A 20,726-nucleotide genomic window follows, 5' to 3' on the forward strand; every position below is an offset into this window, starting at 1 on the left:
CCATACGCAAACTATAGCCATACATTGCATGAGTTAATTGCACAAATGTATGGTAGGACTATGGTTGGTTCTCTACAGAAGTCCAGAGTGCACATATTAATACAACAATTATTGCATTGTTATGTCGAGATCACAACTTATTTATCTTCTCATCACGACATAACAAAAGTTGTTTGACTGGATGTATTGATGATAGATTGACAGCAGTGTCATAGTGGACCAAAGACAGAAAGTCTCTACAAAGATCTAATATCTTTGATTAGAGCACAACAGTTGTCTTATCAAAACTCCAGCAATATAAGACAAACTGAGGAATTACAAACTGCACATGTTTAACCCAACCCCTCTGAATCAGAGAGATGCTGGGCGCTGCCTTGATCAATGTCATCTGCACAGTGGTTTTTGGGGGTGAACTGCTTTGCTCAAGCGCAAAACAGCAGTTTTTTTCCACCTTGCCAGCTTTGGGATTCAAACCAGTGACCTTTCAGTTACTGGCCCAACGCTCTTAACCGGTAGGCTACCTGCCGCCCGAAATGTGTCAGTGAGATGATTTTTATAACTGGATGAATGGCGGTGCTGTCCTTCAGTAACACAACATTTTGCCCACCATTTATGGCTGAAATGACAAACCTTCATAAAATGTATGAGTATTTAGAAACCTCAACATGTGATTCACTTCACCTGTTTTACTAGTTTTATTCTTTTTCTTTTTTTATTGTTGTTTGTGACTGTGTTTGGCTGCTATTGACAGACCAACCTCTCTGTTAAAACTATTCAAGAAATTAAAATAAACTTTCATCGGTAGTCTGCAACCACAAACCTCAATGTTAACTTTTCTTGCCATAAACATTCAACATTCAATTAAAATAGTAGTGCAACATCACTTTTACATGTCTTTACAATTGGATTGTACTGGAGCCAAAACTGGCAATATATAACTGCCAGACAAAATGCAATTTCTGCCTGGGTTAATCCCTTATCAAAATAAAAATGGATGCATTGATCCACCCTTGGCTCTGCCTTAGCCATATTGTCAAGCTATCATCAATACATCCACTCCTATGTATAGAGTTCATCTCGTGATCTCGACTTAACAACCTTTATGTAATGATCACTAGAAAATATCTCCACAATAGGAGGGAATCATTTTTTTATTTATAGGTCCTCTCTGGACTTCCGTAGTTCTTTCTATAGCTGTTGGAATGAAACGCTCAATTGCAGTTGCGGCGCATGAAAGCTAGGGGGAGACAAGCTCCTGAACACTGAACCACGCTTACGGCGCGCGGAGGGAGCTGTCCTTTCAGCACTTTGAGGAGGACCACACATTCAAGAGCAGTGGCGGACAACCCCCGCGCGTTTCTCTGGCTTCCTACAGCTTATTTCCCCATTCAAAGTTATTGCAGTGAAGGTACATGGAGTAATTACATGTATAGGACCGAGAAAATATTTTACTGGCAGTGGCAGGAGCTAATACATCTGATTACTTTGCAATTATAAATGACACCGAGATTGTTTGGATCAAAATGGCCAAATCTGAAAACAGCCCAAAAGCGAGTCCATCTCATAAGGCTGTCCAGCGTCAAAATATGGAACTGTTATTTGGTAATTAAACAAATGATGATAGAGGGAGAGAAACCACAGCTGCACTAAAGGTGTAGGCTGTAAAATCGGAGAAATTGGCACCCAAAGTCTAATCCAAGCGAGCACGAGAAATAGTAGAGTCACGCAATTCAGACTCAATCCAATAAATCATTTTGGGGGATTATTTTAGGAACATTATGAGCACCATGAATAGGCTATCATAAAACCCTGTGGTGGCAATAACCCAAAGCACGTCAGGGCTTATAATGCTAATGCATAAATATAAAATACAGTTCTCCATAATCCTTCAACCAGTTCTAACTAACCCCACCCCCCTCTTTTCACACACACACACACATATACCCATACACACAAAACCAGCCCGCAACCCCCGCACCCCCTACTCACCCCTCCCTCCACTCCAGAAATGGAATTAAAATCTTTAATAGGCTATCTTTCCAGCATAGGTGGACGAGCACTGTAGCCTACTAAAGCCAGAGTATAGCATCAGTCAGTGTGGGAAGAAAATATAGTCATAATCTTCAGCACTACAATCAGCATTCAAACACTGACATAAACCATCGTTTTAGAGGAGAAAACCTCAATTAAATGCATAGCGCTGTGACACTGACATCCAGAATATACGGAGTCCAATTTGCGCCCCTCTCAACGGCTCTGTGGATCTGTGCTGTTGGGTCGGCGTGGCGTGCTGTCGGTCTCTTCCTCCGGTTGTGTAATATCTTTCTAGCCCAGCTACACACTCCTACACCCTCAGAAGAAAAACTCAGCTGTCATCTGAACGAACAAGGGAAGGAACAAGGATTGGAACATATACTGTCGTTTTTTGCTTTGATTTGCAACTGAGTTTTCTATCAGATTATTTTCGATTTACATGGCGCAAGGGCTATGCAAGTGTGAAGGTTCTGGTTCCGGTTCTGGGTGTGATACAACCGTGAATTTGGATATCTAAGTAACAACAGTATTAACAGTGGTACTAAAACGGATCAGTTCCGGCGGCATCCCCAACTCCTCTTTCTCCTCTTCCCGGCTTTATGTCGAGTAATGGTCGGCTTGCCTTGTTGGATGCACCCCGCTCTCTCCGGATCGTCGACTGCACCCTTTCCAACCGCAAATCACCATTTTCGGAGGAAACCTTCAAAGAGCTAAGGGCTACATATGGAAACTGGGGATCAGAATTTTAGGAAAAAGGAAATCTAGCGCTTGTTTAATTTGTTTTCGACCTGATTAATCTGTTTCTTTACCAGTTAATGTATTTTTTCATTGGGCTTGATTTCTTCATTCCATTGTTGGTTGATTTATCAAATTGATGCAAGCCCTATAGTATTTTACTTTCATATATAATATAGACCCCAGGATTATTTTTATTTGTTTCCACTGGACTTGAATCGTCCATTTATTTACAATTGCTTTTCTTATTTTCCCTGTCCTTCATTTCCCGTCCATGTTTCTCTCCTTGCTTTTCCATCTAGACTATAATAACCCTGACATAGGGTTATTCAAACACAATTAAACATAAAATATATACAAATTCAGCATTATATGCCAACAATAATTGTAATTAATTTCGCATCTAAGAGACGTATTGACTTGCCAGGCAGAATTGTTGTAAGCCTACCATTACTCTAACACCACCCCTACCCTCTTCTCTTCATCCATTTGAGCTCATATTCATTCAGCGCTATCCATAGAATAGTACTTATCTGCAAACCTTGCACATCAAGAAACACATTGCCAGCGATCTACATGTGTTAAATGCTACATTGTAAAGCATGAGACAAAAGCTAGTCTCAAAGCAGAATAGCCTACTGAATTTTGATTGAGGCTATCCCCTTTTCCATTTATATTACAGTCTCTCTCTACCTATCACTTACTGTGATTGTATATTATACATCATATTATCTTTACATTAGTAGGTTCATGCTGCAACTGCAAGTGTAGGCTAGTTGTAGTCATAGGGATAACAGTTGACGCTATAGTCCATTTTAGAGGCCATTACCTTGTCCATAATTCTTATATTTGGGGTAACATTTAGTAAGAACCCATCTGGGGAGAGAGACACTGCGTCCTCCTCCCCAAACTACCCTAAAAGGAAACCCAATTTCTCTTAGTCAGTCCTCACCCAAACGCAACCATAAGGTTCCTACCGCATCCACCTCCTTCCCCCTCCTTTCGCTCAAATATATCCCATTTTTTTAGTTTGGTTTGGTCCCGTAAATTTTCAAATATTTATTTCCTATATATCAAGAGGAAAGGGGGTCCCCCTTTCATGGAATGCGGAAATATGGGTCTGTTTGACCGCGGAGTTCAGATGCTATTGACCACGGTCGGCGCATTTGCCGCCTTCAGTCTCATGACCATCGCGGTTGGTACGGACTACTGGCTGTACTCGCGCGGCACGTGCAAGTCAAAGTCGGTCAGCGATAACGAGACCAGCAAGAAGAACGAAGAGGTAATGACCCATTCGGGATTGTGGAGGACGTGTTGCTTAGAAGGTAATTGAGCCACATGCGTTTTGCAGTCACTTTATTTTCTCCATGTCAGTATACCATAGTGATTACATTTTAACCTTTAGCTACATGTAGTAAAACCTATCCCACTCGTTGACGTTATAACTTTTATCCCTTCCTTTGCTTTTCTACTGACATATGCCATGTGGATCAGGTTTATCTTAAGCCCCATACAGTGTATCAAACACAGAATTGGGCCAATGAACTACTGTAAGAACCCTCCATTTCACACCTCTTAGGCCTATACACAATCCCCAAGTGACACCTTCAAAACATGACTTTTCTACATTCTTTGCCACCAGTCGATTGTATTGTTCAAAACAGCACCAAGTGACCATGTCATTCTTCAAACATTTCTAATTGTGATAACAACAGAGAGTCAGCCATTCCTGTCAAAGGTCTATTTCCATCCAGACCCCACCTTTGACCTCGGGATGATGGGGTGCCTTAACAGTGCTTGTCATTTACCCTTTGACCTGGCAGTGCTTAGTATTTTCTGAGTTGTCAAACACAGTCACCTCTCAAGCGCAGGTTCAAGACCACCTCCCACGTCTTGACTTGACACACAGCGGGGTCTTGTTTCCTGTCATGCTCTGGTGGAGGCGTCAGATGCTGACTTTGAGCGTAACCTTGTGAGGTCACGCAGCGTTACATCTTCTTAGCAGAGAGATTCACACAGGCCTCCTGTCTCTCTGCACACTCCTCTGTCATTTGATAAGCAGTAAGCAGTCAGTCTCAGGTCAGATCTCTGCTCTAACAGCCTGAGGTGAAGTCAGCCCAAGGAAGTGGTTTATGAAAATAATGTCAGTGCCACTCAACTGTAAAGATCTGATGATTTGAACTCTTCAAAATGTGTATGTTTGCACATAAAGTTATGTGTTTTTTGGCATGTTAAATTCACATTGGCAAAAATGTACAAAAAAAATGGAAATTACAGGGATGTATTTTTATTTAGAGAGTTTCCTGGGCAATAAAAGTACTGTTGTATGTTAATTTATTAACCAACATTACTGGGTGATTTTGACCAAGGTAGGATGGCTGACGTTGGCCATATCTGTCAGGGCGGCTTAAGCATCTGCTTAAAGGTTTGTTCAAGGTCTGTCTGACACCCTGCAGCTACCCTTTCCAGGAGCTCTGCATCTGTTCTCCTGTGCTAGCCAGGACATACAGTGGGAGAGCCATTTTAGGTCTCAACGTGACCCATCACGGGTTAACTACAGCGGTGGAGAGGTTTTCAAAGACAAGAGATTTTTAACCTCTGTTGAAAATTCACACTTATCTGTGAAGGTGGAGAAAATCAGTGGTGTGATATGACTGGCCTTTGCCTTAGTCAGGCTGTTATGTAATTAACAGACAATTGTTCATAGTCCAGACCTGACCAAAATCTCCTATACATGGCACAAGGTGAATTACAACTACAAAGCCCATATGCCGCAGCTTCTCTTTTGTGGCAAGATAACAGCCACCCTCCTTTGAATTGGTGATCCAAATAGCAGGAAATAAACACTGATTTGTAATTTGCGATTCATGAATGGTCTCAGGCCTTGATGAGGGGAGGAAGCAGAGAACGGCACCATCGCATTTACACATCGAGGTCAGATTCATTTGAATACCAATCCAAACGACTTCCTGCTGTGGAAATTGGGCTTAAAAAAACGCAATCGGGTAAATTTATTCATGGGTAATTAGCACAATTTATACTGAAATCTGTGATATTGAAAAATAGGAAGTAAACTGCAGAGCCGGATCCAGCTGCAGTGGAGAATAAGCAGCAGCTCAGCCACAAGAAGCTCCTGCTACGGACCAGGTGTGCTGCTGCTATGTCTGCCATCTCAGGTGGATACTGTAACTACAGCATGAAGAGGTTCATGCCAATGCTGAAATCAAGTGGGTACTTTGTATGGAAAATCATCATCCTACACCTTGTGTCTCATATATCGGTAGCTACCTTGTTGCAATGGATGATGATGCATCCTGTCTGTATCACAACTGACAATGCAGACAGTGATTTGCTGTAGCCCAGCTCTGGCCCACTCATACAGCTCATGTTGTGTGCCCAAGTGGGTGAGGGGTTGTGTTTGTTTAATCCGCTCCTGGAGAGGAGAGCCCCTGATCACAGAGGGGAATGCCCACACAACCATCTACCATTCTACTGCTCACTCCAGTCACTGTAATACCATACCTAGCCTCACCCATGAGAAAGTAACCATACAGGCTGAGTGTGTGTGTGTGCGTGTGTGTGTGTGGGGAGGGGGGGGGGTTGTATGCATGTTTGTGTGACGGTAGAGGCACTTCTCACTGATCTCTCCTCCGGTGAACATTCAGGTCCTTTTCCCTCTCCAGCACTGGAAAGAGAGTGGAGCACTTCGATGGTTCCATATGGCTTATATAGATTTTGTAGATTTACACTTGTTTTCACTAGTCGCCTGTGCTATCAGTCATACTGAAAATGCAATAGCATATGCCATCGCCAAAGCATGCGATTAATTTGTGAAATCTCACATTGCCCTTGGAGCTGGTTCATATGAATGCTGAGTCCCTTGATCTGTTGCAGTATTTGATTCAATTGTCCTGACATCAGAGAAACCAAAAGATGTGTGCTATCAGCAAAGAGCCCTCCACAAGATTTGGCAACAATGTGCTCCTGGCTTACTATTTGGGCAAACAACATCTAACAGGATTTACACAGTCCATTACGAGGAAGGTCAAAGATTAGAGTTCAGCATACATCACAGTTCTATGCTTACTCCACTCATTCACATCAAATGAGACGCAGTCATTTTAATATGTTTTGTATTGTAATTTGCACTGTATTATACAGTATATTGTATTGTGTAAGTGGGTGGCCTTGTGAGAGCCAGAACGGCTCATAGGGCAGGAGTCATCTCCTGTTTCTGAAGCGTGAGGTAGAGGCAGGAGGTTATGTAGTATTATGTAGTGTTATTCACATTTACATGTTAGTCATTTAGCAGATGCTCTTATCCACAGTGACTTACAGTACATACATGTTCATACTTTTTCGTACTGGTCCCCTATGGAATCGAACCCACAAACCATGCTCTACCAACACGAGGATTATGCATATTATATTATGAATTTTAGGTATTTTATTTGTTATTTGTTTCCTGTTTGGACCCGAGGAAGAGTACTTAGGGATCCCAATACAATACTAAATTCCTGTAACGGCCGTCGTTGAAGAGAGTAGACCAAGGCGCAGCGTGGTTAGTGCTCATCATGAATTTATTAAAGATAGAACACTTTAAACCAAAAACAAGAAACCGACAGCCAAACAGTTCTGTCAGGTGCAAAACACTAAACAGAAATTAACCACCCACAAACCCCAAAGGCAGTTATACTGGTGGTAGTTATACTTGCAGTTATACTTACAGTTATACTAGCTGTTATACTGGCAGTTACACTGGCAGTTATACTAGCAGTTTTACTAGCAGTTATACTGGCCGTTATACTAGCAGTTATACTAGCAGTTATACTAGTAGTTATACTAGCAGTTATACTGGCAGTTATACTGGCAGTTATACTAGCTGTTATACTAGCAGTTATACTGGCAGTTGTACTAGCTGTTATACTGGGAGTTATACTAGCAGTCATCCTAGCTGTTATACTGGCAGTTATACTGGCTGTTATACTGGCAGTTATACTAGCAGTTATACTAGCAGTTATACTGGCAGTTATACTAGCAGATATACTAGCAGTTATACTAGCAGGTATACTGGCAGTTATACTAGCTGTTATAGTAGCAGTTATACTGGCAGTTATACTGGCTGGCAGGTATACTAGCAGTTATACTGGCAGTTGTACTAGCTGTTATACTGGGAGTTATACTAGCAGTCATCCTAGCTGTTATACTGGCAGTTATACTGGCTGTTATACTGGCAGTTATACTAGCAGTTATACTAGCAGTTATACTGGCAGTTATACTAGCAGATATACTAGCAGTTATACTAGCAGGTATACTGGCAGTTATACTAGCTGTTATAGTAGTAGTTATACTGCCAGTTATACTGGCTGGCAGGTATACTGCCAGTTATACTAGCAGTTATACTGGCAGTTATACTCGCAGTTATACAAGCAGTTATACTAGCAGTTATTCTGGCAGTTATATTAGCAGTTATACTGGCATATATACTAGCAGTTATACTAGCAGTTATACTGGCAGTTATACGAGCAGTTATACTAGCAGTTATACTGGCAGTTATACGAGCAGTTATACTAGCATTTATACTGGCAGTTATACGAGCAGATATACAAGCAGTTATACTAGCAGTTATACTAGTAGTTATACTAGCAGTTATACTGGCATATATACTAGTAGTTATACTAGCAGTTATACTGGCAGTTATACGAGCAGTTATACTGGCCTATGCTTTGGAAGCCTGTGCAAACTATTCTGTGTATTATTGTCTGAGGCAGAGCCATACAAAGGGATGAGGTAGGGGGATTTGTCTGGGGCTATGTTCTGTGTGTGTTAAGCATACGGTAAACATGTGTGGTGCTAATGGATTGAGCCCCAGAGGAAGGGGGGAACACTGCTCCATCCTGTCTGGGCTGGGCGACTGCCTACCGGAGCATCCACATCGGTCGGCACGGCCTCCTCTCCTCACAGCCAGGTATAGCACACCGCCACGCCATCGCTCCACGCTAATCTGCCCCATTCATCTTCATTACAGCGCCCCCCTCTGCCTCGGCTATAGGAGGAGAAACGGAGGAAGGGAGGAGGAGGGAGGGCGGGCAGGAGGTGCAATAGAAGATGGGAAAATCCTTTGACAAAAGAGGGCTACTTTGGTGGCTGTGTTTCCCCCCCTTTCCTCCTATCACCTGTTGTATGAGTGGTTTTCTTCAGTAAGACCAATAATTCACCCCCTGCCTCGGGGTTCACTGGCAGAGCCGATTCCCATGAAGGACTATCAGCAATAGAGGGAATACATGTGATTTGTTTGCTACTTCGATTTCGTTTGGAAGAGTAGTCCAATGCTTTGTGATGCCATATGAATGAAAATATATGGGGGCCAGCTTTACCCTCTGCATGAAAAAAACTTGAAATCCACCCACTTGGTACCCTTTCCTGGTTTCTCAGTTGTGGAAATGGACTGGTGCTGAAGAGAATGCATGTAGGATGGTTGAGGAAATGAATGACCAAACTCCAGGACTTGTTCGTGTGGTCTCCCTCGGTTCCTTCCTGTCAATCATCTTGAGACTATACCAGTGTGTGTGTACAGGCACTGTATCTTCTGGTTTTCTACATGAGTATGTGGGTGTAGCATTGTGAACAGGTGGGAGTAATCTACTAGTGTTTTCTCCATGTGTATGTTTTTGTTGGTGTATGTGTGTTTGAGCTTGAGCACTTGTTTGTGTGTGTGTACACGTTTGTGTGTGTGTCTGTGTGGGTGTGCGTGTGAATGTTTACATGCGCGTGTACGTACATGCATGTGTATATATCCGGCGTGTATGTGTGTGTGTATGTGTGTGTAAGAGAGAGACACAGAATGAGAGCTAGTACAGAGATTGTTGGGCTGGGCTGGGCAGTGCTCCAGAGCAGGATTAGTCTCATAGTCCAATCAGATAAGGATTACACCGGCTGGCACATGCCCACCCAGGCTAATGACCCGACCCTAAAGTGGCATTAGGCTGTATTATGACACGGCTCCACTGTACACCCAGCTGCATGAACAGGATAACATGGCCGCATATCCGCCATCAACGAACCCCAGCGTAGCCACGCACACCAGTGTACTGGATGGCCGTTTCAAGTTGAATACGGAGTACTGTATCCGTGGCAGTTCAGAGTGGTCTGGTATTCAACCACTTGTTGAGATAGGGGCAATAGGGGTTCATGGACAATCCCTCCCTTAGTGTTTCATTGGACTGGCTATCCAAACTCGGAGGGTTGTGGAATGACATCTGCCCCAGTCACATCCCTCCACTCAGCTGCTATCTAAGTGACTGGGCTCTATTGCACTGTCACCTCTCCCAGAGCACATAGATAGATGGGATTCATTTAGCTCTGACCTGTCTGCCGCTGTGGCTACAGTAGCTCTGCTCTGCTGGGACTGCAGACAGACACTACTGGTCTGTTCTATTGGCCACTAAGGCCTGATTATTACAGTACAGTCATTACTGGATGGGGCTGTGTGAGACTCAATCACCTTCATTACAGTAGTACAGTGTCTGTGGTGTCAGTCTGTCTGTCATTGTCCCACTGTGGAGATGGCCATGTACTGTAGTTCTACTCCTTTATAATGTACTGTCCATTGCCTTGGGGTTTCCTCTTATTGGAAAGAGAGTGAATAGTGGGAGTGATTATGGTTCAAGACAATCTAATATGCTGTTGTAGTGTTTTGGTCATGTGTAGGTCAATCACTAAGCCCCTCCTTTCTGACATTATAACATGCTTTAGTACAGTGAAGGTTATATCACTTTCCTATCTGGTTTTCTCATTCTCATTCTATGCTCCAGTATAGTGGAGGTGTGTAGTATGTAGGAGTCTCCATGCTATTCTGAATCTCCCCTCCCCCACACTTAGCTTACTGTACCTGCCAGAGAAGGCCTCTCCTGGCTTGGCAGTGGTGTGAAGCGGCATAATCCTCATCTCCATCTCCTCCATGTGCCCGTGTTGTGTGATGGGCTATGGAGGGGGAGATGCCATAGTAATTGGTTTAGGGTATGATTAATGGCACTGATGGCTTTGATCGATGGGAGACGTGCTGTAAACTTTGGTAGCCCTGTCCCATAAAAGCCGCCCTCCTGCACGCCCACCTGCCTGCCCGCCTGCCTGCCCGCCTGCCCACTCAGCGTGTAGGAGTCCCCCTGCTCCACTAAACGAGAGGGCCAGTCGTAAATTAGAAAAAAGGACACGTGTCAAAGAGGGGACGGCGTCCGGGTCACCACATGATAATTACATCAGTCCTCTCCAGTCCCTGAAACTCGTGTGTGTGTGTGTGTGTGTGTGTGTGGCTCTAGCCTTCATTTACACATGTTATTTTTTAGCTGCAGTCAGTTGTGTTGAGGGGGAGTCTATCTTTATCCTACATGGCTAGGGAACAAAGCAATAGTGCACATGGGCTGGGCAGCTGGGCCAGTCATACCCTTGGACAGTCATACCCTGGGCCATACTCTGGGCCAGTCATACCCTTGGACAGTCATACCCTGGGCCATACTCTGGGCCAGTCATACCCTTGGGGGTCATACTCTGGGCCATACTCTGGGCCAGTCATACCCTGGGTGGGTCATACTCTGGGCCAGTCATACCCTTGGGGGTCATACTCTGGGCCATACTCTGGGCCAGTCATACCCTGGGAGGGTCATACTCTGGGCCAGTCATACCCTGGGAGGGTCATACTCTGGGCCAGTCATACCCTTGGGGGTCATACTCTGGGCCATACTCTGGGCCAGTCATACCCTGGGAGGGTCATACTCTGGGCCAGTCATACCCTGGGAGAGTCATTATACCCTGGGTCAGTCATACCCTGGGATAGTCATACCCTGTGACTGTCACGCTCTGGGCTAGTCTCTGTAACACTATTGAATGGACAGGGGGCACTGGACTCTGGCTGCCAATAGATGTTATTGTACCGATTACAGTTGACTGTTATTGTTCATAAACTTGATGAAAATACATGTGATGCACTGACACCAGAAACAGTGAGATGAGACTGAAAGAAATGAATGTATCCTGGCTGGATATTTCATGGTTACAGGCACAAATAAATAGTTCACTGCTCCTAACAACACAGTAGTCTCTTACCTTGGTTCCACATCGGCGGCCATTTCCTTAAGCAGTGGAAATCTCCCAAAGAGACCCAATAGTAAATAATAATTAACCTCAGATACAATCCATTCATTTTAAGGAGGTGAGATCCACTCCGTTTTCCTGCGATAGTGAGGAGAAACTACAGCAATCTGCCTTTTGATTAATTGGTGGTGTCCACAGCCCAGTTCATTTGCCATCTATTACACCGTATTTGCTTTGTGTCAGTGCGGAGCCCAAACACACTGCATCATCCCGGAGAGTGGGAGTGGGTAGAGTTCTGTCTGCTCCCCAACACCCTGCCATACTGTATGGGGTGTGAGGTGAGCCTGCACCTGGATCCAGTAAGACCAAGGCCCCGGTCCTTCACGGGGTTACGACTCCAGCCCTAGACAACAGGCTCTCAGTGTTGCTGGGGAGAGGAGAATGAGATGTTCCCACCTCTGTAGAACCCTCTTAGCACCTAGTGGGAAAGGTGCTGACAGCTCCACTCCCTGCCTGGTCCAGGTATATTTACTGTAGAGAGTGTAACTCCACTTTCATATACTCTGCAATCAATGTGTTTTAGGTATAACAATACAATGGAGCTAGACAGAGTTGTAATATGAGATGTGCAGAGTTTTGAGGGTATTGGATTTCTGCACAGCTAAAGAGTTGAGTCCTGACTGCAGGGCAGACAGATAGAGTAATGATTTTGTTGTACTCACCTGAGCCCCTCGTTTCTTTTTTCATTGTTAATCGACCCGGGTCAGAGAGAGTAATGTCACATTTTGGCAACGTTATTGACTAGTAACATTTGAGGTTGCAAAGGCAAATGGAAATCTTTCTCACAGCACACTGACTGAAGGTCTTCTGTGCCTTACCTCCTTTAAGGGGATGTCGGTGGCCATGTTTGTATGGGGGCCTGCAGAGGCCATATTGTGCTCTGACTGTGTGTCATTCTCCAAAGACGGGACTGGCCACTGTGTGTGTAAGACTGTGTGTGTGTGTGTGTGTGTGTGTGTGTGTGTGTGTGTGTGTGTGTGTGTGTGTGTGTGTGTGTGTGTGTGGTGTGTGTGTGTGTGTGTGTGCGTGCATGCATGCATGCGTGTGTTTGTGTGTGTGTGTGTGGGGCTGTTCAGATGGTCCTGTTAACTGCACTCCAGAGTGAGTTTTTACTGCAGCCGACAGAGCTGGCAGACCCCACTGTCACAGCAAATGGTGCTGTTGGGAAAACAAACACTTGTAATGAGACTCTATCTGTCAAATTAGACCATCAGAAACTGCTCCAAGCTAAGAAAAAAAATGGAAGGTGGTGATGTCACCGGCTGACTTGAATGGGAGTAATGATGTTGACAAGGTAAAAAATGTATATAAATTTATAGTTATGCAATCTAAACATTATTAAAGCCATCCCATTTTAACCTACACAAACTTTGTGTAAGTTACACTCAATGTTATTTCAGAATGAGTCTGTCCCAACTTGTATCTTACCTGTGAACTGTAGCTTTAGCAGTGACGGAGTGAGTTGGGGGTTAATCTGAAGGCTGATGATGGAATATGTTCTCTACAGGAAATGATGTAAACCTGGTGTCCAGGTATGGCTGACACTCAATTATTCATGTCTATGGAGGGATAATGTATGTACTCTGACTCTGAAGCTCAGCCACAGCCTTGGCCAAAATGCTGACAACGCATCTGATTTTCCTGAAGATGAAAGACAATGCTATGGTAATCTCCAGATCAGGTTGAATCAGGGAGTTTGACAAAATGAAGGTGCTACATACTGATGTAGCTGGGGATAAGGCTCTGCTAAATCACAGAGGAAGATGATGCAACACTTCCTGTCCAGCCCATCACATTTAACCCCTTCTGTCCCACTCCTTTCTGTGTGTGTGTGTGTGTGTGTGTGTGTGTGTGTGTGTGTGTGTGTGTGTGTGTGTGTGTGTGTGTGTGTGTGTGTGTGTGTGTGTGTGTGTGTGTGTGTGTGTGTGTGTGTGTGTATGCTCATTGCCTGTGTGCAGTAAGGAACAGTATGAATTGGTAATGGCGAGCAGCGTGGCTTTCCTTTGCTCTCTCAGATCGTTTTCCAGGACAGGAGTCTCTCATGAGTTCACAACAGCATGCACATGGACTGCTCCTGTGCCATAACATACACACACATTCACAACCAGGGTCAGGAAGGAATTCTTCACTATCACAGCTAGTGTGCACCGCTACTCTTACTGACACGCATACCTGACAAACACATGCATACAGAGAGGGAGAAATACAGCAGCCTGTACTCGAACCAGCCTAAAGGTGCTGTAACCACCGTACCCCAGACCTGCTGGTCTCATGGTGCTGTAACCACCATACCCCAGACCTGCTGGTCTCATGGTGCTGTAACCACCGTACCCCAGACCTGCTCGTCTCATGGTGCTGTAACCACCGTACCCCAGACCTGCTGGTCTCATGGTGCTGTAACCACCATACCCCAGACCTGCTGGTCTCATGGTGCTGTAACCACCATACCCCAGACCTGCTGGTCTCATGTTGCTGTAACCACCGTACCCCAGACCTGCTGGTCTCATGGTGCTGTAACCACCATACCCCAGACCTGCTGGTCTCATGGTGCTGTAACCACCGTACCCCAGACCTGCTGGTCTCATGGTGCTGTAACCACCATACCCCAGACCTGCTGGTCTCATGGTGCTGTAACCACCGTACCCCAGACCTGCTGGTCTCATGTTGCTGTAACCACCATACCCCAGACCTGCTGGTCTCATGGTGCTGTAACCACCATACCCCAGACCTGCTGGTCTCATGGTGCTGTAACCACCATAACCCAGACCTGCTGGTCTCATGGTGCTGTAACCACCATACCCCAGACCTGCTGGTCTCATGTTGCTGTAACCACCATACCCCAGACCTGCTGGTCTCATGTTGCTGTAACCACCGTACCCCAGACCTGCTGGTCTCATGGTGCTGTAACCACCATACCCCAGACCTGCTGGTCTCATGTTGCTGTAACCACCATACCCCAGACCTGCTGGTCTCATGGTGCTGTAACCACCGTACCCCAGACCTGCTGGTCTCATGGTGCTGTAACCACCATACCCCAGACCTGCTGGTCGCATGGTGCTGTAACCACCGTACCCCAGACCTGCTCGTCTCATGGTGCTGTAACCACCGTACCCCAGACCTGCTGGTCTCATGGTGCTGTAACCACCATACTCCAGACCTGCTGGTCTCATGGTGCTGTAACCACCGTACCCCAGACCTGCTGGTCTCATGGTGCTGTAACCACCGTACCCCAGACCTGCTCGTCTCATGGTGCTGTAACCACCGTACCCCAGACCTGCTGGTCTCATGGTGCTGTAACCACCATACCCCAGACCTGCTGGTCTCATGGTGCTGTAACCACCATACTCCAGACCTGCTGGTCTCATGGTGCTGTAACCACCATACCCCAGACCTGCTGGTCTCATGTTGCTGTAACCACCATACCCCAGACCTGCTGGTCTCATGTTGCTGTAACCACCATACCCCAGACCTGCTGGTCTCATGTTGCTGTAACCACCATACCCCAGACCTGCTGGTCTCATGGTGCTGTAACCACCGTACCCCAGACCTGCTGGTCTCATGTTGCTGTAACCACCATACCCCAGACCTGCTCGTCTCATGGTGCTGTAACCACCGTACCCCAGACCTGCTGGTCTCATGTTGCTGTAACCACCATACCCCAGACCTGCTGGTCTCATGGTGCTGTAACCACCATACCCCAGACCTGCTGGTCTCATGTTGCTGTAACCACCGTACTCCAGACCTGCTGGTCTCATGGTGCTGTAACCACCATACCCCAGACCTGCTGGTCTCATGTTGCTGTAACCACCGTACCCCAGACCTGCTGGTCTCATGGTGCTGTAACCACCGTACCCCAGACCTGCTGGTCTCATGGTGCTGTAACCACCGTACCCCAGACCTGCTCGTCTCATGGTGCTGTAACCACCGTACCCCAGACCTGCTGGTCTCATGGTGCTGTAACCACCGTACCCCAGACCTGCTGGTCTCATGGTGCTGTAACCACCATACCCCAGACCTGCTGGTCTCATGGTGCTGTAACCACCATACCCCAGACCTGCTGGTCTCATGGTGCTGTAACCACCGTACCCCAGACCTGCTGGTCTCATGGTGCTGTAACCACCATACCCCAGACCTGCTGGTCTCATGTTGCTGTAACCACCATACCCCAGACCTGCTGGTCTCATGTTGCTGTAACCACCATACCCCAGACCTGCTGGTCTCATGTTGCTGTAACCACCATACCCCAGACCTGCTGGTCTCATGGTGCTGTAACCACCATACCCCAGACCTGCTGGTCTCATGTTGCTGTAACCACCATAACCCAGACCTGCTGGTCTCATGGTGCTGTAACCACCATACCCCAGACCTGCTGGTCTCATGGTGCTGTAACCACCATACCCCAGACCTGCTGGTCTCATGTTGCTGTAACCACCGTACCCCAGACCTGCTGGTCTCATGTTGCTGTAACCACCGTACCCCAGACCTGCTGGTCTCATGGTGCTGTAACCACCATACCCCAGACCTGCTGGTCTCATGTTGCTGTAACCACCATACCCCAGACCTGCTGGTCTCATGTTGCTGTAACCACCATAACCCAGACCTGCTGGTCTCATGTTGCTGTAACCACCATACCCCAGACCTGCTGGTCTCATGGGGTTGCACAAGTCAAAAATGAACATATTGTATCAAAATGAAGCTAAGTTGTGATGATGGGCTGTAAGGAGCCTGGCTTTTATATTTAGTTTCCCCTCAGTACGCCTCATACCACCTGTTGGAGAGCTCCGCGGCTGATGGCAGACAAAGGCTCAGAACACAACACTATTACTGTCGGCCTCAGTGTCTGCTACTGACAGTGTCAGTATCACTCATACAATTGACTGAATATCTCACTGGCTCACTATATCTGTGTAGGAGTGACATCCTACGGCAACCCTGTAACCAAGTTAGCCATTGTCATATGTGTCTACAGTGGAAAGGTGAGACTCTCACAAACACATACATGTTGGTTGTTTTGCTGTAGGACGCCCACAGGCCTCACAAGACTTGTCTGAAGGCCCCTGGTATCAGTTGGAAACATTAATGGAAGAACAGTTTACTGTATATGGAGACTGTTTGGTGCCAAAAATAAGGGGTTTAAATACATATAAAAAAAATGATGGTCATTATATTTCTTATATCTCTCAGATATAGGACATACACTTCAGAACAAACTTCATTTAGATTTGTTGGGGGGACTCTCTGTTGTTCCATGTAGTGAATATGTTATTCAATGCATTTTTATGGGCTAATATCAGTAAGGCCAAATTACATTTTTTATCAAATACATTTTTATATACTGTATATTGATTTTTTATACTTCAAGGGGTCTTAAAATCAAATAGCTAAATGATCCTTGGTATGACCTTCTTAAAACAATTCCATATACGGTGCATTCGGAAAGTATTCAGACCCCTTGGTTTTTTTCACATTTTGTTACGTTTTTCTAAAATATATATATTTTTAAAATTCCTCATCAATCTACACACAATACCCCATAATGACAAAGTGAGAACAGTTTTTTAAATTTATTTAAGCAAATTTATTAAAAAAATTAAAACAGAAATACCTGATTTATAAAAGTATTCAGACCCTTTTCTATGAGACTCGAAATTGAGCTCAGGTGCATCCTGTTTCCATTGATCATCCTTGAGATGTTCCTACAACTTGATTGGAGTCCACCTGTGGTAAATTCAAATGATTGGACATGATTTGGAAAGGCACACACCTGTCTATATAAGGTCCCACAGTTGACAGTGCATGTCAGAGCAAAAACATAGCCATGAGGTCGAAGGAATTGTCTGTAGAGCTCCGAGACAGGATTGTGTCGAGGCACAGATCTGGGGAAGGGTACCAAAACACTTCTGCAGCATTGAAGGTCCCCAAGAACACAGTGAAAATAGCTGTGCAGCAACACTCCCCATCCAATCTGAAGAGCTTGAGAGGATCTGCAGAGAAGAATGGGAGAAACTTCCCAAATACAGGTGTGCCAAGCTTGTAGCGTCATACCCAAGAAGACTCAAGGCTATAACTGCTACCAAAGGTGCTTAAACAAAGTACTGAGTAAAGGTCTGAATACTTATGTAAATATGATATTTCTGTTTTTTATATATTTTTTATTTGCAAACATTTCCAAAAACCTGTTTTTGCTTTGTCATTATGGTGTATTGTGTATAGATTGATGAGAGAAAAAACAATGAAATCAATTTTAGAACAAGGCTGTAACGTAACAAAATGTGGAAAAAGTCAAGGGGTCGGAATACTTTCAGAATGCACTATAGCTTAGTGGATCCCTTAGACAGGGCTTAGACTTTATAGGGTTAACCCTAATTGCTCCAGGGTTGCCGTTGATATGGCAGACCCTGGCTGTGAGCACACTCTCTGAGGGTGTCTCAGGTAGAGTTGGGATATGCAAAAAACACATTTCTAATTCACACATGTGACGTGTGTGAAATAGGAAAAATATAAGCACCCACCAAATTATTATTATTACTATTATAATAAAATGTGCTTATACTATGTGAAGGGCTTTCACACACAGGAAGTGTTACCCAGAGGCCTAATTAAAACGATTAATCAAGTGAATTAAGTAGAGCTCACACACAGCCTTACCGTTGCCCCCCGGGCCAAAGGCTGACCATCGCTAGACTACGTTTCTGCTCTAATGCTAATGCTAACTGCTAGCTCTAGCCTTTTGCTAGCCTCATTTCCATATGTCTGTCTGATTTTGGTCAATGTTGGTGCTAGTGCTGTTTGCCCTCTGTGTTTTGAAGATAAGAGGTGTGTAACAAACAGAGACTCTAGAGCTGGAGTCAGAAGCTTAGCCCATCATGTTGTGTGACTTGCTGCAGGGCGCCCATCTTTGTTCACAGTACAGAATAATTGCATTGGATCGCAATGCTGCAGTGCGATGCTATCCGGATAGCTAGAGGCTAAAGGCTCCCGCATACTAGATTTGGTTTGCTCCTAGCAGAACTCGGCTAGGCGAAGTGAACGTCTGTGCCTCGCATACTCCCTTAAAAGACCTTCGCTTAAAAAACTAGAAAAAAATGGCAATGTTACTGTTTGTCCCTTTTGAGACGCTGTAGCATCAACATAGCCAGTATACACTTCCTCAAAAAAGTCCGAATTAATCAAAGATAAACCAAGAAATCTGTCATTCATTTTGACCGTTTTGCTGAGGTCTAAAGCCTTCTTTTTCCTGCAGTCTGAACAGCCAAAAAGCTAATGGAATCGAATATTTCAAGCCACATTTCAAACCATCTTCGTTGGTGGTTTAAAGTCAGATACAAATCTGATCCCCGGCCATGCAACTTGTGTCTGAATGGTCGAATCTGACATATTTGCCCCCGCGTGGTTTTTAGACTGTTATTTGGCATATCTTGTTGCTTGCTAGCAACTCTGTTGACAGTTTTACAAGAACATGTGGTAGCTAACTAGCTTGTTAATTGTTTACTTGGCTCATCGCGCTCTAGCGACTCCTTGTGGCGGGCCAGGCGCCTGCAGGCTGACTGCGGTCGTCAGTTGAACAGTGTTTCCTCTGACACATTGGTGCGGCTGGCTTCCGGGTTAAGCGGGGGGTTGTTAAGAAGCGTGGTTTGCCGGGGGGGCTTTACTTGGCTCATCGTGCTTTAGCGACTTCTTGCAGCCTGGCACCTGCAGGCTGACCTAGGTCGTCATTTGAACGGTGTTTCCTCCGACACATTGGTGTGGCTAGCTTCCGGATTAGGCTGGTGGGTGTTATATTACAGCCAATTAAGATATTATATTCCCCTGTAAAAGATTCATACTGACTTTTGGGGGATTCGGTTGAAGGCAAAGCGGCAAAAGAAAAGAGAAAGGGGGAGAGAAAGAACAACAGTAAGAAAGACAGAGAGAGACAGGGAGTGATATATCAGAGAGCACTGATGTGTCTGAGAAGCTGCTTGTCTTGTATGTGTTTGGGGACTCAAGGAGGGAGAAAGCAAACACAAATCCAGCGACATTTACATAGATGTAATAAAACAGGGAAATAGATGAAAACCCTCCTCCACCCACCCTGCCATCTTGCCCGCCCTAACCCTCCCTCCCAACTCCCCATCCCTCGCTCTCCCTTCCGCTGCAGCAGGGCAGAAGATGACATGTGGACACTCAGTGAATTGCCAATTGCCAGAGAGAGGAGAAAGGAGAGAGAGAGAGAGAGAGAGGGAGGCAGAGAGGAGGTGGTTTGACGCATCCAGACTGCAACCATTGGCTTTTTTTCCTACATTAAAGATCAGAAAAAAAGAACTGCAGAGAAGCACTACACTGAATACTGGATGTATTCTTCTCTCTCTCTCTCTCTCTCTCTGTCTTTCTCTCTCTCTCTCTCTCTCTCTGTTCCCTCTCTCTCTCACCCCCATCACATACAGACACACCGATTCTCTCTCTCACACACTCTCTCTGTCCCTCGCTCTCTCTCACACACACAAACACACACTCTTTCTCTGTCTTACACACACACACATTTTCTCTCATTCTCTCTCACACGTGCTCTCACTCTCTCTCACTCTCTCCCACTCTCTCTCTCTCTCTCTCTCACATACTTTCAGCTCAGAAAGAGAAATCAATAGCCACAAATTAATCATTGTGCCTTAGGCAGTCCGTGAGATAGGGGGAGGAGATGAGCCAGGGAGAGAGAGTGTGTCGTTTAGAGAGATAGAGAATTGAGGGGTTTTTGGACCACACACACGTACACATGTGAACAAACACAGTGAATTTGACCATCAGGGTCCAGACTTGTCAAGGCTTAG

At 45.3% G+C, this 20,726-nt stretch overlaps 1 protein-coding gene across 1 annotated transcript in view; it reads left to right on the forward strand.

Annotated features, from left to right (window-relative positions):
• Positions 1-2,054: 2,054 nt before the first annotated feature.
• The window catches only part of LOC106601533 (voltage-dependent calcium channel gamma-2 subunit), a 59,707-nt gene continuing 41,035 nt past the window's right edge, over positions 2,055-20,726 (forward strand). The window contains exon 1 of the mRNA XM_045715265.2: positions 2,055-4,094. Coding sequence (XP_045571221.1) covers positions 3,869-4,094 — 226 coding nt within the window. The 5' untranslated portion in view covers positions 2,055-3,868. The remainder of the gene's footprint in view (positions 4,095-20,726) is intronic.

Source organism: Salmo salar, chromosome 03 (genome assembly GCF_965601325.2).
Source record: "Salmo salar chromosome 03, fSalSal1, whole genome shotgun sequence".
In the NCBI taxonomy this organism is placed as follows: Eukaryota; Metazoa; Chordata; class Actinopteri; order Salmoniformes; family Salmonidae; genus Salmo; species Salmo salar.